Source organism: Martes martes (genome assembly GCF_963455335.1).
Source record: "Martes martes genome assembly, chromosome: 16".
NCBI classification, from domain to species: domain Eukaryota; kingdom Metazoa; phylum Chordata; class Mammalia; order Carnivora; family Mustelidae; genus Martes; species Martes martes.
This window is the reverse complement of record NC_137904.1, coordinates 30,058,450-30,077,093: the sequence shown is the minus strand read 5'-3', so window position 1 is coordinate 30,077,093 and position 18,644 is coordinate 30,058,450. Positions and strand designations below refer to the sequence as shown.

General features: G+C 35.2%; 1 protein-coding gene across 6 annotated transcripts in view; it reads right to left on the bottom strand.

The window, feature by feature from the left end:
* The window catches only part of BCAS3 (BCAS3 microtubule associated cell migration factor), a 581,171-nt gene that overhangs the window by 477,392 nt on the left and 85,135 nt on the right, over nucleotides 1-18,644 (bottom strand). For all 6 annotated transcript variants that reach the window (XM_080825313.1, XM_080825315.1, XM_080825314.1 and 3 more), the window contains exon 7: nucleotides 13,285-13,357. In XM_080825313.1, coding sequence (XP_080681439.1) covers nucleotides 13,285-13,357 — 73 coding nt within the window. The remainder of the gene's footprint in view (nucleotides 1-13,284; nucleotides 13,358-18,644) is intronic.

The window sequence follows — 18,644 nt, the reverse complement described above, 5'->3', positions numbered from 1 at the left end:
CAATAAAAACATAAAGCCAGCTACACATATAATGTTAAATTTTCTAGTAGCTACATTAAACAAAAGTAGAAATAAACAGGTGAAATTAATTTTAATATACTTTAACATAATATATCCACAATATTAGCATTTCAATCAGCACCAACCATATCTGAATTGCTCAGAGCCAAATCTTCTTGAACAGCTCAAGAAGAGAATTTCTAGTCAGTCAATACTTAAGTATACATATCCTAAAGAAAAGTGGTAACACATGAAACACATCCAAAAAGGAGGTAACATTCTCTCAACTCCTTGTAATGATGGGATTTCAATATTCACTTTCTGAATAAAGGCTTAAAACATGGTTTGGGTTTGTTCCCCCAAGGACTTCTATTAAAATCAGGCAGAACCACATGACAAGAATTAAATGTAGCTCTTGGAAAATGTACCTATCTGCAACACTGCTACATGAAACATACACTGAAGTAAAATGGCAGGAGAGATGGTCCCATTTTAATAAAATCTGTGGCTAGTTTTTGCTTTCAAGAAGTTTAGAAACAGATAATATAGGAAACAAACCTTTCATAAATGCTTTCTTCTTTGCCTTACCATCATTCTCTGACACAAAATCTTACAAAGCTAAACATGAGATCCTTAGATTTGGTGACAGCACATCATGGTCTATTTTAAGCTTCAAGCTTTCTATTTATGATCAATAATTTAAAATATGTATAATAATGGACTACGTATTCAATGAGATACTGTAGAAGTAGCCGAAATGATATTTCGGTATGCATGAGGTGTGCATGAGGTAGCACTAATAATCATTGTTAAATGAAAACACAGGATAAAATATTAACAAACGGCAAAAACAAGCAAGGTGCAGATAAAAATGATACGACCCAGATATTTGTACAAATGTGTTCGTGTGTGCATACATGGCCATATAACTCTGTCTCCAAATACCTTTAAAAAATAATATATATCAACAAGGAGGGCAAATGAAATTGCTCCTGAATTGCACTACAGCATAACTAAGAAAAAGAAAAACCAACAAATCTAAATAACATTTACGCCGTGGGTTCAGAAATATTCAAAATTGGCAGTCTTCTCCTGAACTGGCCCAGAATTGAGCAGGATTACTTGGAAAACAAGTAGACTGCAATAGTTACTACTAGTGGCAGAATGTAGATAAAATCACCTAGGATTTACTCCCAGAGGAAAGGAGTCTCACGTAAGCAGGGAATTACTAAAAACAGGTCTCAGATCAGTTGGATCAAAGTGTTGGCAGCTAAAGAATCAAAAGAAAGGGGCTGAGAACAAGTGTAGGACCACAGATGCCAGTCAGAGGGAAAGTATCAGAGAGGAATCCTAACACACATGGTATGTGTGCTCAGGAACTTAATGGGAAAGGGAAGATGGAAAAAAGCAGCTGAAGGTAAAAGGCTTATCAGAAAACCAGAGGAAGGACTGAAGCCATTGTCCCAAGGTGCCATTTATTAGAGAGTACCTATACCACACCAAATCTACAGAAAAAGACAATTCCTACTAGGAAACCAGATAATGCACTTGACCCCTCCAAACCATAACCCCTAACCTCTATAAAACTAATTGTTAAAACTGCGCCAAAAATACACTGAACAAAAAAAGGAATAACATTCACACTAAACTACTAGAAGAAAAAATGGAATTTTATCTTAATGAACATATCCCCCCTAAATCCCACAAAATAGAAAACTATAACAAGTACAAGATAGCTACCCAAACACACATGTTTCACTTAGTGACTTTAATTTGTTCCTGAAAACTCTACGACTAAATGAAAGGGCATTAAATGGAAAATCATTTCCCTTACTTTTAATGAGAAAAATTGTAATGCGTTCTATTCCAGTCCATATTTTCACAGAAAAAGATATTAAATACTAAAAGTGAGTTTACACAATAAACATTACTCTGAAAATAAATTTAGATTGTACTTTAATTATAAAATAATGAAAGGTTATCATACTAGTCAAAGAAGAAAGACTTGCGTATAAGTGGTTGTTGATAAAGAAGGGTATCAGGGAGTCATTTCTTTGAAGGTGAATCTCCTTTCTGGTGATCTACTTCCATGTGGACCTTCAATATTAAAATCAGGCATGTTTGATGAGAATTATATTTTCCTTCATACTATGATACTAAAAAATTTTTAAAAGCCTGACATAGCCATAAAAGAGAAATATGTGTGGGGAAAAAAAAACACAAGCTGGAAACTTGACTGACTTCCCAAAGTTTGTCTCCCATTTAATATATCACATACATTTTAAGTTTCTAAAGTATCATGACTACTTCTCATGACATGATGTAATTTCTTAGAATATATAGCCAATCATTAGCTAACTCTAAAGAAAATACCCCACTACATCAAAAACTAATGATGTATTTTGTGGTGACTAACATAATGTAATTTAAAAAAATAAAATAAAATTCTATTTCCATTTTCAATCCTCTTTATAAGAAAGACCATCTTTTGCTAAATAATTTAGGTGGGGTTTTTTTTGTTTTGTTTTTTGTTTTCCTTTGCTTCTCTTCTATCTACACCATTCTCTTCACCATTTTTTCAACCTTTGAGGGGTTCATGAATCCCTTGCTCCAAAATCCACTTTAAAATAAAATTACAGCAGAGAAAAACTGATTAGGACAAAATAAAAGCTAAAATCAAGAGTGTTTCCAGACCCGCATGGCGGGGCGGGAGTCAAGTCCCCTGGAGCCTCCCCCTGAGAACACAGGGCTGGACAGCGAGGATACCTGAGGTGGCATGGAGCCCAGCAGAGACCAAGACCGGATCTGTGAGGCAATGACAACTGGGGGGGGTCTGAAGTCAGAAACCGGCAAGCGAAGGCTGAGCTGTCCTGGATGAAACGTGAGCAGAACTGGTGGGAAATCGAGGCCAAACGCGCTGAAAAGGCAGCGGCGACGGGCGCCTTGAAGCTGGGAACCCGGAAGCTGGACTGAATTGCCCACGTGGCCACTTCCGGTGCAGAGACCTGGCCCAGCCAAATGTACTTCGGCTTTTTTCGTGCGAACCCTGAGAGCCTAGCTGGCTCAGGCAGGTGTATCTCACATGTACATAACGAGAGCCACTGTAAATTCTATTTCACAAAATAATAATAATAACAATAATAAAGACTATTCCTAAACATATAAAAGCAGTGACTGTAAACAGACAGGAGTCATCCTTCTCACTAGGTATATACATAAATGGTTAATATGATTCATGTATCTATTGCTGTATGACAAACGACTAGAAATCATAATGCTTTAGACCAATAACCACTTTATTCCTCAGGATTCTGGGGATTGGATAGGTGGTGGTTCTGCCATTCTCTCCCGCACTCATATTCCACCTTCTCAGTTGGCCCAGTGTTGGGCTCAGTTGGGAAAGTGAGAATGGTTAAGTGTCTCTTCCCATGAGGACTTTCACCCTCATATAATGTTGGTGATTGTGACTTAATATAGGGGACCCGGCAGGCAAATATCTATCAAGCATGTGACTGTGGTATATTTCCTGATAGATGAGTTAAAGCAAGTCCCAGAAAGTAGCTTAGATTCAAGTGAAAAGAATGAAATCTTGCCATTTGCAACAAGGTGGATGGAACTAGATTGTATTATAATAAGTTAAGTCAGTCAGTCAGAGAAAGGCAAATACTATATGATTTCACTTATATGTGGAATTTAAGAAACAATTATAATAATTGTAATTATAATACAATTAAAACAATTATAATAATTCCTCCTTTCTGGAGGAAAACCATATGAGACTCTTAAATATAGGGAACAAATGAGAGTTGCTGGAGGGGAGGTGGGTGGGGGGGTGAGGTAATTGAGTGATGGACACTGAGGAGGACATTTGATGTAATAAGCAACCGGTGAATCACTAAATTCTACCCCAAAACTAATACTACACTACATGTGAACTAACTTGAGTTTAAATAAAATCTTTAATGGAAAAAAAAAAAAAAGATTGATTCAAGAGGGAAGGCCCTATACAAGAACATTGAGAGATGTGACTGGAAGTTCTACTCACTGAAAAACATTACTGTAATAATTGGCAGTAGTGTATGTTTCAAAGTTATTTGATACAATATTCTGACTAGAAACTATTGTTTTGATTAAGCTAAAGTGGTAGCTTCACCTGAAACCATATATAGAAATATTACTCTTAATTCATATTCAATTTCTGTGTGTTGTGCAAAAGCTCCATTATACCAAGAAGAAAAAGAAAGGTATAAAGTTGTGGCTTTTCGAGAACCATTACATATAGTAAATCAATACTGCTTATTGCTTACAATACAATAATGTTTATTTAGCAATTGCATATTTGCAATACAAATTTGTATTTGTATAATAAGCAATTACAGATTTGAAACAACACTATAAATCAGAAAATCACAAACTCAGAATGCTCAAATAAGATATGAAAGAAGAGTTAACTAAATTGAAGAGTGAAAAATTTTTTAAAGAATAATAATTTTTTATTACGTTCAGTTAGTCACTGTATAGTACATAACTAGTCTTGATGCAGTGTTCAGTGACTGATTAGTTAAGTTTAATACCCAGTGCTCATCACAGCATGTGCCCTCTTTAATACCCATCACCCTGTTATCCCCCTCTCCACTCTGAAACCCCCAGATTGTTTCTCCAGGTCCACAGTCTCTCATGGTTCATCTCCCTCTCTGACTTCTCCCCCTTTGGATTTCCCTCCCTTCCCCTATGGTCCTCCATGCTAGTGCTTATGTTCCACAAATGAAACTTTTAAGTGAAACTTAAAAGTGGTTTCACTCATAAGTGAAGTTATGGTCTCACTCATAAGTAAAACCATATAATTGTATTTATCTGCTTGGCTTACTTCACTTAACATAATCCCCTCCAGTCCATCCATGTTGATGCAAATGGTGGGTACTCATTGTTTCTGACAGCTGAATATTATTCCATTGTGTATATGAACCACATCTTTATCCATTCATCTGTTGAAGGGCATCTCCGCTCCTTTCACAGTTAGGCTATTGTGGACGTTGCTGCTATGAACATTGGGGTGCACGTGCCCCTTCTTTTCACTAAGTCTGTATCTTTGGGGTAAATAACTAGTAGTACATAACTGCTGGGTCATAGGGTAGCTCTATTCTTAATATCAAGGAACCTCAATACTGTTTTCCATAGTGGCTGTACCAGGTTGCATTCCCACCAACAGTGTAAGAGGGTTACCCTTTCTTCACATCCTCACCAACATTTGTTGTTTCCTGATTTGTTAATTTTTGCCACTCTAACTGATGTAAGGTGATATTTCATAGTGGTTTTGATTTGCATTTCCCTGATGGCTAGTGAAGCTGAGCATTTTTCTCATGTGTCTGTTAGCCATTTGCATGTCTTTTTTTTGAGAAGTGTCTGTCCATGTCTCCTGCCCATTTTTTGACTGGGTTATTAGTTTTTTGAGTGTTGAGTTAAAGAAGTTCTTTATAGATCTTAGATATCAGCCTTTTCTCTGTAATGTCATTTGAAATATCTTCTCCCATTCCGTGTGCTGTCTCTTAGTTTTGTTGACTATTTCCTTTGCTGTGCAGAAGCTTATTATCTTGATGAGATCCCAAAAGTTCATTTTTGCTTTTGTTTCCCTTGCCTTTGGAGACGTATCTTGAAAGAAGTAACTATAGCCAATGTCAAAGAGGCCTATGTTTTCCTCTAGGATTTTGATGGATTCCTGTCTCATGTTGAGGTCTTTCATCCATTTTGAGTTTAGAAGATTGAGAATTTTTTTTCAAAAATTGGTAATGTACACTGTATACCTGGGTGGCTCAGTGGGTTAAGTGTCTGACTCTCAATTTCAGCTTAGGTCATGATCTCAGGGTCCTGAGATTGAGCCCTGCATCAGGCTTCATGCTCATTGGGGAGTATGCTTGCGATTCTCTCTCTCCCTCTCTCTCTCTGCCTCTTTCCCCACTCTCTCTCTCTCTCTAAAATAAATAAATATTTTTTAAAAATTGGTAATGTACAAAGTAAAATCATAACGAAAGACCACTACATATTTCTTAGAATGGCTAAAATTTAAAAGACTGATAAAAAGCCAACTGTTGGTGAGGAAGTAGAACTAGAAATCTCATACACTGCTGGTAGGACTGTAAAAATAACCACTTTGAAAAACATACACCTAACATGTGATTCAGCCACTCTACTCACAGGTATTGGTCCCAAAGGGGAAAAAAAGCATATGTTTATACAAATACTTGAAAATTATCTTCATAGCAGCACTATTTGTAAAAGCCAAAGTCTACAAAACAACTGAAATATCCATCAACAGGTGAACGGGTAATCAATATTCATGATATGATACTAGTCAGCAATAAAAATAAATTATTGATAAATGCAACAACATGGATGAATCTCAAAATAAATATGCTACATAACAGAAGCCTGACCAAAGATGCTATATGATTCCATTTACATAAACATCATAGAAAATGCAGACTAACCTATTGTGATCACTAGTCATCTAAAGAAAAGGAGCTGAGAGGGAAGAGTTATAAAGGAACACAAGGAATATTTTGGGGGTGATGGTTTCCATAGGTGTATACATATGTCAAACACAAAACTGTACACTTCATATATAGCTTATTTTATGCCAATTCTACTTCAATAAAGCCATGAAAAGCATGTTCATACAGGTTTTTTGGTATTATTTTTTTTTTTATTTTTTTTTTTTATTTTTTTTTTATTTTTTATTTTTTTTTTTAAACTTTTTTTTTTTTAATTTATTTATTTGTTAGAGAGAGAGCGCGAGGGAGCACAGACAGACAGAGTGGCAGGCAGAGGCAGAGGGAGAAGCAGGCTCCCCGCCGAGCAAGGAGCCCGATGTGGGACTCGATCCCAGGACGCTGAGATCATGACCTGAGCCGAAGGCAGCCGCTCAACCAACTGAGCCACCCAGGCGTCCCAAGTTTTTTGGTATTATTTATGATTCTAAATGGGGGTTATGTCAGCGTATCAGGAAGCTGTGTTAATAAATGGAATTGACAGCATTTTAATTTTTTGTGCTACAACCCAACAGCAATTGAATACAAAGTACTCTAGTTCAACTGAACAGAGAAAACCAGGAGGAACCAGGTTCTTTATGGCTCAGTCTGACCATGTGTTAAGGCATGCTTAGGCATACAATGTACTTAGAACTTGTTTCTATACGGTCTTTATCCATTTTTCTCTTTTCTCCCTAATTTAACTGTCTCGACACTTCTTTACACACCCGTTACAAAAAAGTATCTTCACTTCCTTTTTCGGTAAAATTCCTTATTATTAGTGGGTTTTTTATTAGTGTTAACATTTCTATTTAAAATTTCTTTTAATTAGTATTATTGCTCTGATTACACTACAACACAGCAGAAATTTCCTCCATACTTGTTTTCCCCATAAACTCTGTTTTAGTGTGGAATTTTACTGAATAGAAGTGTGCTACTCCTCCCAGTACACTCCGTATTGTCTGCACCCTGCTCCCTGCCACGGGAGACTGACCCATACAGTATGGATTGCTTCAGCGGGCTCTCAGAACCTTCAGAACTCAGCCTCTGGCTTCTGGCTGGGTTCAGCCTGAGGGAGCCATCTAGAGAAATAGTTGCCATACACTGAGTGCTCCACTATCAGGTTATTACAGGTAAACCAAATCCTTACACCAGAGTTTCTGTATGTGAACCTTTTGATAGGGCTCCCTTCACAGTTTCTGCTAATGGCTCTCTTCCCTTGCCTGGAAATGGTAAAAAGTCTCAGCTCCCACATGTTTGACTTGAACTTTCCTCAAATTACTCTGTTTGAGTATTCATCTGTTTCCAGGTTTTCAGGGATACATGTAGCATATAATAGCAAGTAAGGAAGTTCTTTAAAAAACTAAGCCAACATTCCTTTGGTTTGGTCACTTATATGCAACCATTTTGGTGGGCCTTTTGAGATTTGTACCAATTTCAGGATCACAAGGAAATATACAGTAATGTCTGTAAATATGACCTTATAACACACCACTTAGGAGTGTCCATAGTTCAGATACTATTTTTTAAAATAAACACATTTTTCAAGCTTTCCGTGGTTAAAATATTACATAATAATGTGTGTCTCAGTTTACAGATTTGTCCAGCATGTGTTTTAAAACTTTGTAAGCATGAGTCAAGTGTGTAATATTCTGGCTCTCTGCCTTCCCCCTATAGGAAAATTAAAAATTTGCTTTAAGTGAGAAAGTGAACACAGTAAATGCTGCATGATTAACATTCATGCTAGCGACTTTCGTTTACTAAAGGCAGTGCAACATTTCAAGATATATAAAGTGTATCTCTAAGCCACATGAGAGAAAGTCTTAAGTAGTAATAGTAATGTCATCTTGTTTCCTTAAGATTTCATTACATCCACAATCAGATGAACAGGGCATACTCTAGATATAAAGTCCAGAGCCCCATGAGCAATCCATGATACTGGATATCCTACTATGCTGATCCATTGCATTAAAAACCTTCATGCCAATGTGGCAACCCTGATAAATGGTATGCCAAAGATGTAAAAGCCCATTCTTTGAAAATAAGAAAGAGAGCCACAGAGCCAAGCAGAGAGCCAGTAGAAAATGCAGAACACCCATAGGAGTGAAAAATACCAGAGATGGGCAAGTGAAAGACTTTGTCCTTGAAAGAAGGCCAAGGAACTGTTTGGAAAGCTCATATATTAAAGCACCCAAAACTGGAAGAACATCTTAAATCTCTCATGACTGCAGAAGTAACACCAGCCCAAAATGTGATTTCATCAGACTGCATGAACACAACAGGATGAAAATTAGTCAAAACTCAAAATACATGGTATCATATGTAACATCATCTGTGACATTTCACCACAAAAAGAAACATTGCATACCTATTATCCCAAGCAATCATCTTTCTAGTTTTAATTAACAGAACTTTTATTACTTTATACACAACTTGAAATAAAGTCTATTCAGTAACACTTCAGGAAACTGAAACAGTGCTTAACCTCTACCTAAATAACTACTGCTTTCGGGCAGTGGTTACCAAATACCAGTCCCATGGAATTCTGCCAATCGAAGTTCTGCAACAAAACTGCAAAAAATAAATACAGTGAACTAACTGTATTATATTTAATGAATAGTCCTTAATTTTTAAATTAAGACTTTCTTATTTAGCTATTAAACTTACTTTCTTTTTCAAGGTAAATTTAAGATGAAAACAGATACTTATTTGAATATTAGTAGGGAACCTGCCCTGTCTTGAAATTACTTCATTTTTGACAAAGGTTGGCACTGAACTTCATTAAATAAGAGCGTTCCTTGGTCTTGGCAACTGCGATACAATGTGGTTCAAGATTCTGCCCAAGACGGGTGTCATGGCTGTGTGCTTGTTCATTCTGGGCACAGCCATTATACACATCCACAGGTTCATTGATGGGGGCAAGGAAGAAAGGGCTGTCCATTATTCATCTTACTGGGGTCTAACAGAAAGACACAGGACTTCTCTGGAGTTCATCTTACTATGTGTCAAAGGACTTAGAGAACATTAGTTAAGGAAGCATTTCGCTGATTAATGAAAAATAAGTCCTTTATGCCCATCTCCCCCTTCTAGAAGGTTATACAATACTGCAGTGCATAATAAAAAAAAACAAAAACAACTTGTAAGTGTTTCTTAAATTAACTAGTTCTATTTCCCAGTGCCCGTGGCCTTTGTATATTACTGCTATCACGCAAAGGAGATTCCCTTTGCGTTTACTAAACAATGTGTTCACAAGAAGAAGAAACAATCAGGGAGGTCCCTTCACACTCTGAAAAATTCCAGCTAAGTAGCTGCATAACAGTATGCATCGCACTGCTTAAAACAATAAAAGTAAAATCAACAACAAAAGTATATTCCACTTCTACAGAAATACTGAGACAAAATATACACAAAACAAAAAGTCTCCTAAGAAGTTACTGTTTAAATAAGTGTGTAAATACAACCTACTTGCTACATTTTAAAATAATTCTTTATTAACTCTAAAAATAACTGCCCAGAAAACAGGAAAGTAAGTTTAATACATGAAAAAGAAGTTAGAGTATCCTAAATGCAAAGGCATGTTCCATCTACAGACTTGGAAAATGGGCAAAAGCCTGGGTCCACAACTAACTGTGACTGAACCTCACTTAATTTTAGTTTCCTCATGTATAAAATGAGGATAATACAATCTCCTTCAGAGGCTTGTTTTAAGATTAAATGATGTTACATAGTGGAAAATATTTAATAGACCTGATACATAGTAGGCATTCAACATTTGCTTTCCATTCCCCAGTGCTATATTAGCACAGTCAATAAGCATATGCCTCATAAAAATTTGGGGTTATAACTTTTTTAAAATCCCAGAATCTGGGAAACAGATTCTAAAAGAATTGACCTATAACTAGATTTCTCTGTTATTATATTCAGCTTTGGAGTTATTAAAAAGTGTCTAGTCTATTCAATATCACCATCTGCTAACCTACTGCCCACTTAGAATAACTCTTAAAACATACACATACTCTGGCGCCTGGGTGGCTCAGTCATTAAGTGTCTGCCCTAAGCTCAGGTCATGATCCCAGGGTCCTGGGATAGAGCCCCGCATCAGGCTCCTTGCTCTGTGTGAAGCCTGCTTCTCCCTCTCCCACCCCCCTGCTTGTGTTCCCTCTCTCACTGTATCCCTCTCTGTCAAATAAATAAATAAAATCTTTAATATATAAATGCACGCACACACACACACACACACACACACACACACAAAGCACTAGCTCAGATTAGAGAAAATTGTATTCACCAACAATCGTAACACTTGCAAGAAACACAATCCTGGGGCGCCTGGGTGGCTCAGTGGGTTAAAGCCTCTGCCTTCGGCTCGGGTCATGATCCCAGGGTCCTGGGATCGAGCCCCGCATTGGGCTCTCTGCTCCGCAGAGAGCTTGCTTCCTCCTCTCTCTCTCTCTCTCTCTGCCTACCTCTCTGCCTACTTGTGATCTCTGTCTGTCAAATAAATAAATAAAATCTTTAAAAGAAAAAAAAAGAAACACAATCCTACATGAAAATGTCCTTCTTGAGACTATAAACATTCTGACAAAGATACTACACAGAACAGTTGTTTATTGTAATCAGATCAGCAAATAAATAAGTGAAAACAAAATGGGTATTTCCTGCCATTGTCTTCCATTGGAAAGAAAGGTATAAAACAAGAGAGAAAAAAAGACAGCATACAGGCAAGAGAGAGCTTGTATCTAGTAGCAACAGGATATATCTTGCTCGAAGTTACGGTCCATGAAATGACTTAAGAACTTAATTCAAAAGTATCTTTACATTTATTCATCAATGATCACTCTTAAAACAACACAGCAAATGATACAAACATATAAAAGTCTCTTACTAGAATGATTCCTCTACTATGAAATAATTTCAGGAGCAGAAACAAGGGGAGGAAAATAAATATCTACAACAGACTTTTTGTAATAGGCAAATGCTATTGTAATTAGGACTAAATTCACTGTCCCTATGGTGATTAATTTTATATGTCAATAGGACTAGGCCATTTGGTCAATATATTGACCAAATAACCAGATTTGGTCAAATATTATTCTAGATGTTTCTGAGAAAGTAGTTTTTACATAAGATTAATATTTAAATCAGTAAAGTTTGAGTTAAGCAGATTATGTTCTATAATCTGAGTGTGCCTCATCCAATCAGTTGAAAGCCTTAACAGGAAAAACTACTGACCTCCTTGGAGGAAGAGACAATTCCATCTTTGGACTGGGACTGCAACTCTTCCCTCAGTGTCTAGATTTGGACTTGCCAGTCTTCACAGTCATGTGAGCCAATTTCTTAAAATCTCAATCTCAACCTCCCTCTCCCTCTCTCTCTCCATACAACTACACACATATATACCCCACATCATACTGGTTTTGTTTCTTTGGAGAACCCTAACTAATATGACCCCCGTACCATTAAATGCATCCCTCAACAAATGATCCCATCACCAACTGCATATAATCACCTTACTTTCTGCCTTATTTTTTTATAAAGTGGTACCTCAGTAAATGAATCTTGTAAAAACAAAAGCAATCTCCTTCATCATACTAATGTTAGCAGGGTCAATGAGTAGAAAACCTTTCAAAAACTGCAAACCCAACTCAGCAGGTAGGTGAATACCTTCCACGAACACATCTTTTCATGGGGTTTCCACAGGTCTACATGCCCCTGAACGACAGAGGGCTAAACTTCAGGAAAACAGAAGTTAACAAAGCAGCTTTACCACTGCGGCCAACCCTCTTTGTAGCTCCCACTCTTGTTCAGTGCCTCTGTAAACACATCAGTTCCCTAATTCTCATGCTCTCATATACTGAGTCCCTCTAGTGAGATTATCACTTCACTTTTCGTTCTTTTCAACTCCAGAATTTCCATTAGGTTTTCTATAATTTCTAACTCCCTATTGAGGTGCTCTATTTGTTGAGCCACTGTTACCACACTTTCTTTAATTTTAGAAACACGACTCATTTACTTCTTAGAACATATTTTAAATCCTTATCTGTAAAATTTAACATCCAGAGACTAGCAGAACAGTTTCTACTGCCTCCCTTTTCTTCCTCAACATGACACACTTTCTTGTTTCTCGGAATGGGTCCTAACTTTATATTGAAAACTCAACATTAAAATTATATAAATATAATACAATATAACAACTCTGTAAATCTGTCTCCCTCTACAATGTGTAGTTACTAATATCTCTGCTCAGTTTTACTTTTCTTTAATTCTTATTATTTTAAAGCCTGGTTTCCTTGGGTTGCCCCAAGTCTATGTAGCCCAGTGGTTAGTCAATGATTCAACAGAGAATTTACTCAAATACTCAATAAAGGCTGTGGGTAATGCAGCACATTCAACATTCAGAACAGTTTCAAGGCTCCCCAGATTTTAGTTTGGTCTCCATAAAAGCTACTATGATAAAAAACACATAAACTTAAAAAAAAAAAACACTTAATGATGCTAATCTTTTATTTCAAGACTGAATTCTGATCTATTGCTTGTTTTCTTTTGTCTCCTGCTATCACCCTGCATATGAGAAAACAGTAAACAGAAATCACAAGACTGGTGCCACAGGAAACCCTAAATATGCTTTTAATTCTTTTCTCTTCCTTCTTTTAAGAGCATTGTCTTACGGTAACAAGGATTTTAAGATACCAAAATTCACCCTCTGAAATAACAATACAAATTTTTAATTGTGGTTCAAAGAATTTTTTAATTTCCTTACCCAGAAGATCCAGTGCTCTTACAAACACCAAGGAGGGGCCTTTTTTCAGCAAAGTTGTCACACTTTTGAGTACCTGAAAAGGAACATAAAATAAAAGGTAAAATAAAACTTTGAGAAGCATGCTTTTACACTTTCCATTATTTTCATGCTCTCAAAATATAGGCAGCTAAAAAGATAGCAAAACATTCATGACAAATTGACATAATTAATACACTTGATTGAACAAAAATAGAACAGCTATAAATAAACCTATAACTATTTTTAAAATTGAACCAGCATTTAAAATATCTTTTTTAAAAAGTTGGCACCAACTTCAATCTTATACACACGCTCCATGAGATCAAAAACCACCCCAAACTCCACGAACTAATTACCTAAGGCTAGTATAATTTTTATGTCAAAAGTAATTAAAGGGAGGTAAGGACAGAAAAATTATGAAATTATAGGTCATTATCAATATACATAAATGCAAAAATCCTTTTAAAAATAGTAAACTGGATAGCAATATATTAGAAAAAAAATAAAATCTCATAACAAAGTTGGATTACCCAAATAATAATTTCACATTACAAAACCTATTAATGTAATTCATTATATTAGCATTTCAACAAATGCCAAAAAAGCATTTGATTCTATACCTAGTCATGATAAGAACAAAAGAAAACAACAAAAATAAGTTTTCTTTTCCCAATGATTATTTACAAAATATTGTATAACAAAATCATAGATAATGCTTTAGATCATTCCCATGAAAATGAGTAATAACACAAGGATACCCAATTAACTGTTCCTATTCAACCCTATACTGAAAGCCCTAGACAGGATAATGACAATAATTGAACTCAACAATATTACTGGATATAAAACCAATGTAAAATAGCAGCAACAAGCAGAAGAATAGTCAGGAAATACAAAAAGGCTCAGAACCACATAAAAAGGTGCTCAACCTAACACATGAGAGAAATTCCATGTAAAACTATATTGAAAATTTTTATTGAAATTTGCTAATTTTGAAGAAGTGAAAATGGTACTACAGTTATAATTTTAAGATTCTTTATCTTTTGGAAGTAAATAATAAAATATTAACCAAGAGGCTGGTACAGTATCTGGAAGGGGATAGTTCATAATATTTTGGATGAAGGAGAATAGATGCTAATGAATTAAAAGTAGCCATAAAATGATGGGTAATAGGTTCTTAAAGATTGTTATACTATTTTTACTACTTCTAAGTAAGTTAGAAACTATCATTAAAAAACTTTTAATTCTACTAATACGCATTGACCTTCACATAGACCTTCTCAAAAAAATCCAAAAGTTCTGTAAAATTCTCTGGCCATATCAATAAAAATTCTAAATGCAAATAGCCTTTAACAGAGAAATATCACTGCTAAGACTTCACCCTACATATATAATTAGCCATGAGGAAAATAATTTAAATACAAAATTATTCACTATAGCATTGTTTGTAACAGCAGCAGACTACTAAGTTCCAAATATATAATGAAGTATTTCCCATAGCTGTAAAAAAAAAATGTATACTCTATGGAAATATTAAATGAAAGCTAAAATATAAAGTGGAAACATATATATATATATATATATACACAAAAATAGAAAAATACACAATACTATCCCATCTTTTGTATAACATGGAGAAAGAAAGACTTATTTGCATATATACACACCTACATACACTCTCTAAGGATACATAAAAAATCCTAACTAATAGTGACCTATGGGAGGGAAAATGGAAAATGCAAAAGACAGGGAACAAAAATAAGGAAAAAAAGCTTTCACTGTCCATATACTTTGTATGTTCTAGTTTTCAAACCATACAAATATATTAATTCCTCCCGAAATTTTGCTTTATTTTTAAATAAGGAGACAAATTCCAGAAGAGACAAGTAAATGGTTTCATCTTCTGAGACAAGCTGGTAGACTGAAGACACACATTTCATTTTATCCCTTCTGAAAATTCCAGTTAGAGTACATTAAATCAAGCAGGGTTGAAAACTATATAATAATGCCCACAAATTTTGGAAACAGATACTTGATGACTAACTTAGCAGCCCTAAGTAAAAGTTCAAGCTCGTCATGGGGGAAAAAAAAAATCTAAGACTCAAACAATTTGATACCTGATTATGTTGGGTATACTTGAGATTTATCCTTATACAATTAGGAGATTGTAAAAGAGCTTGTGAGCTTTCTCTGGGAAATTTAACAAGTCAGTCCATGAAGAAAGACCAAAAGACACTGTCAATCAGAAAGCTCCAACAAAGAGCACACCCAAAGCACCAAACAGTAAATTAAAAATTGACAAACACAACACAGAACTTTTGATCAGGTTTTTAGTTTGCCACTCACAAATATGTGCAGACAATGAAAACAATCATCTGCAAGTGTCTAACTCTAGACAGGAAGAAAGACATCAAAAATTACATATATATCTATATATATAATCACTTCACTAATAATTTATAAGATACAAGAGAAGATATTATAGTCATGGAATAATAAAAGAATGCAATGAAAAATGGACTCTTGGAGAATAAAAGGAGCTCCTAGAAATTAAAAAAACAAGATAGATTATTTAATAAACTCAACACAAGGGCAAAGGTAAAATTGAGAAAAATTTCTCGGCAAAAATGTAAAAACTAGAGGAAAACAGCATTAATATACACACATACACATAAAATGTTAAAGGAACAGTCCAAAGTCAAATTCTAGTCAAAAGTCCAATTTATAGATAGGAGAAGAGAAAAGGGAAAAAAAAAAAAAAGGAAGATAGAGAGAGAAAACAGAGACGAAGAAATCATCTATGAAATATTCCAAAACTTTTTCCCAGAACAAAAGAATATGACTTTATAAGCTCTCTGAAGGTCTGGAACAAAAGATTCAACAAACAACACCAATGTGCATCATTTCATGATGGTGGTAACAAGAAGTTTCTACAAGCCTTCACGGAGAAAAAAACAGGCTATTTACAGAATCAGGAACTCCAATCAGGAACTCCAATACCTGCTTTAGGTATTACATAATATCACAAAACCCTAGAGCTAACACCATATAGACTAAATGCCCTCCCCCTGAGGTCAAGAACAAGGCAAGAATAACCACTCTCATCACTGCTATTTAACATACAACTGGAAGTTCTAGCCAAAGCAATAAGACAAGAAAGAAAGAAAAAAGGCATGCAGATAAGAAAGGTAGAAATAAAATCCTTGGGTGCTGATAACATGACTAATACACAGAATCAACAACCACAAAAACAAACAAACAAACAACAACAACAACAAAAAAACCCTAAAGCTAATAAGTAAGTTAATCCAGCAAGGTCACATGAGACAAGATCAACATACAAAAATCAAATGTGTTTCCTTTTTTTTTTTTTTTAAGATTTTATTTATTTATTCGAGAGAGAGAGAGAGAAAGAATAGGAGAAGGGGGTGGGGAGAGGCAGAGGGAGAGGGAGAAGCAGACTCCCCACTGAGCAGGGGAGCCAAAGACACGAGGCCTGATCCCAGAACCCTGAGATCATAACTTGAGCTGAAGGCAGATGCCTAACTGAGTGAGCCACCCAGATTCCCCCAAATCAAATATATTTCTATATACTAGTAATGGATTAACTAGTAATGAGATTAACGGTACAATAACAATTTGTACACCTGAAATTAACATTACACTGTTATTACACCAACTGGAATTAAACTTTTTTTAAAAAGTAAAATAACATTTATAATTGTGCAAAAGAAAATTAAATGAATAAATCTAACAAAACACATGTAGGATTTATATACTGAAAACTGCAAAATGCTGATAAAAGAAATGAAAGATAATCCAAATACATGGAAATATATAATTGATATGATACACAGATTAAGGAAACAGAAAAGTACAAACAGACCCACACAAATACGGCCAACTAATTTTTATAAAGGTATAATAGCAATTAAACAGAGAAGAACAGTCTTTTCAACAAGTAGTCCTGGAGCAACTGGACATCCACAGGAAAAAAATAAAACTGGACCTCAAACTGGACCTTTATCCAAAATTAACTCAAAACAGATCACAGATTTATATGTAAAACTATGTAACTTTCAGAAGAAAACCTGCAGGACTTAGGGTTTGGTGAAGAGGTAGACATACACAGCATCAAAAAGTATGATGCATAGGACCAAAAAAAAAAAAATCAATAAACTGGAATTAAAATTTTTAAAAACAAGCAAAAAAATTAACAAGAACACACAAAAAAAAGCTACACATTGGGGGAAAAAATACTTAGAAAACCCATGTCTGACAAAAAAAACTCATACCCACAAAATACAAACTCAAACTCAACACTGAAAAAAAAATACAATCCAATTAGAAACTGGCAAAAAAAATAAAAAGATATTACACTGGAAAGAAGATACAGATGGCAAATGAAACAAAGAAAAGATTCTCAACATTATCAGCCATCAAGAAAATTGAAATTAAGACCAAAATGACATATAATTACATAGCGATTAGAATAACTAAAACAGAAAATCATGGTAATAACAAGCATTGGTGAAGACACAAAGAAACTAAATCTTTCATGCATTCTTGGAAATGAAAAATAGTACAACCCCTCTTGAAAAAAGTTTGTTGTTTTCTTTAAAAACAGCAAAAGAGGCATCTGGGTGGCTCAGTTGGTTAAGTGTCTGCCTTTGGCTCAGGTCATGATCCTGGGTCCTGGGATGGAGCCCTGCATTGGGCTCCCTGCTCAGCAGGGAGTTGGCTTCTTCCTCTCCCTTTGCCCCTCCTCCCCACTCATTCTTTCTCTCTCACTCAAATAAATAAATAATCTGTTTAAAAAAAAAAAAAAAAGGAGTAACAACTTATACTTACCATACATCCCAGCAATCACAGTACTGGGCATTTATCCCAAATGCCCAAATAAAAAATTATGTTCACACAAACCAGTACACAAAGTTTTACAGTAGTTTTATTCAAAACAGCCCAAAAGGGAAATCATCCTAGATGTCATACAACAGATGAATATCTCTATACCATGTAATACTAATCAATACACAAGTAGAACTGTTCATGTTAAACAACTTGGATATACCTCAAGAACATCGTGCTAAATGGAAAAACTAATCTCAAAACTTTACATACTATGTAATTCTACTTATTGTCCACCAATGTCATTTCTTGGTTTATATATTATTCTGTACTTATATATGAGGTAACCATGAAGAAAAACTAGGTAAAGTGTATGCAAGACCCCTCTCTGGTATTTTTGCAACTTCCTAAAATATCTAGTATTTCAGAAAACTTGTTAGGATTGGTTTATACATGTTTTTCTATAAATATTAAAAATTTGGGTTTTACTCTTT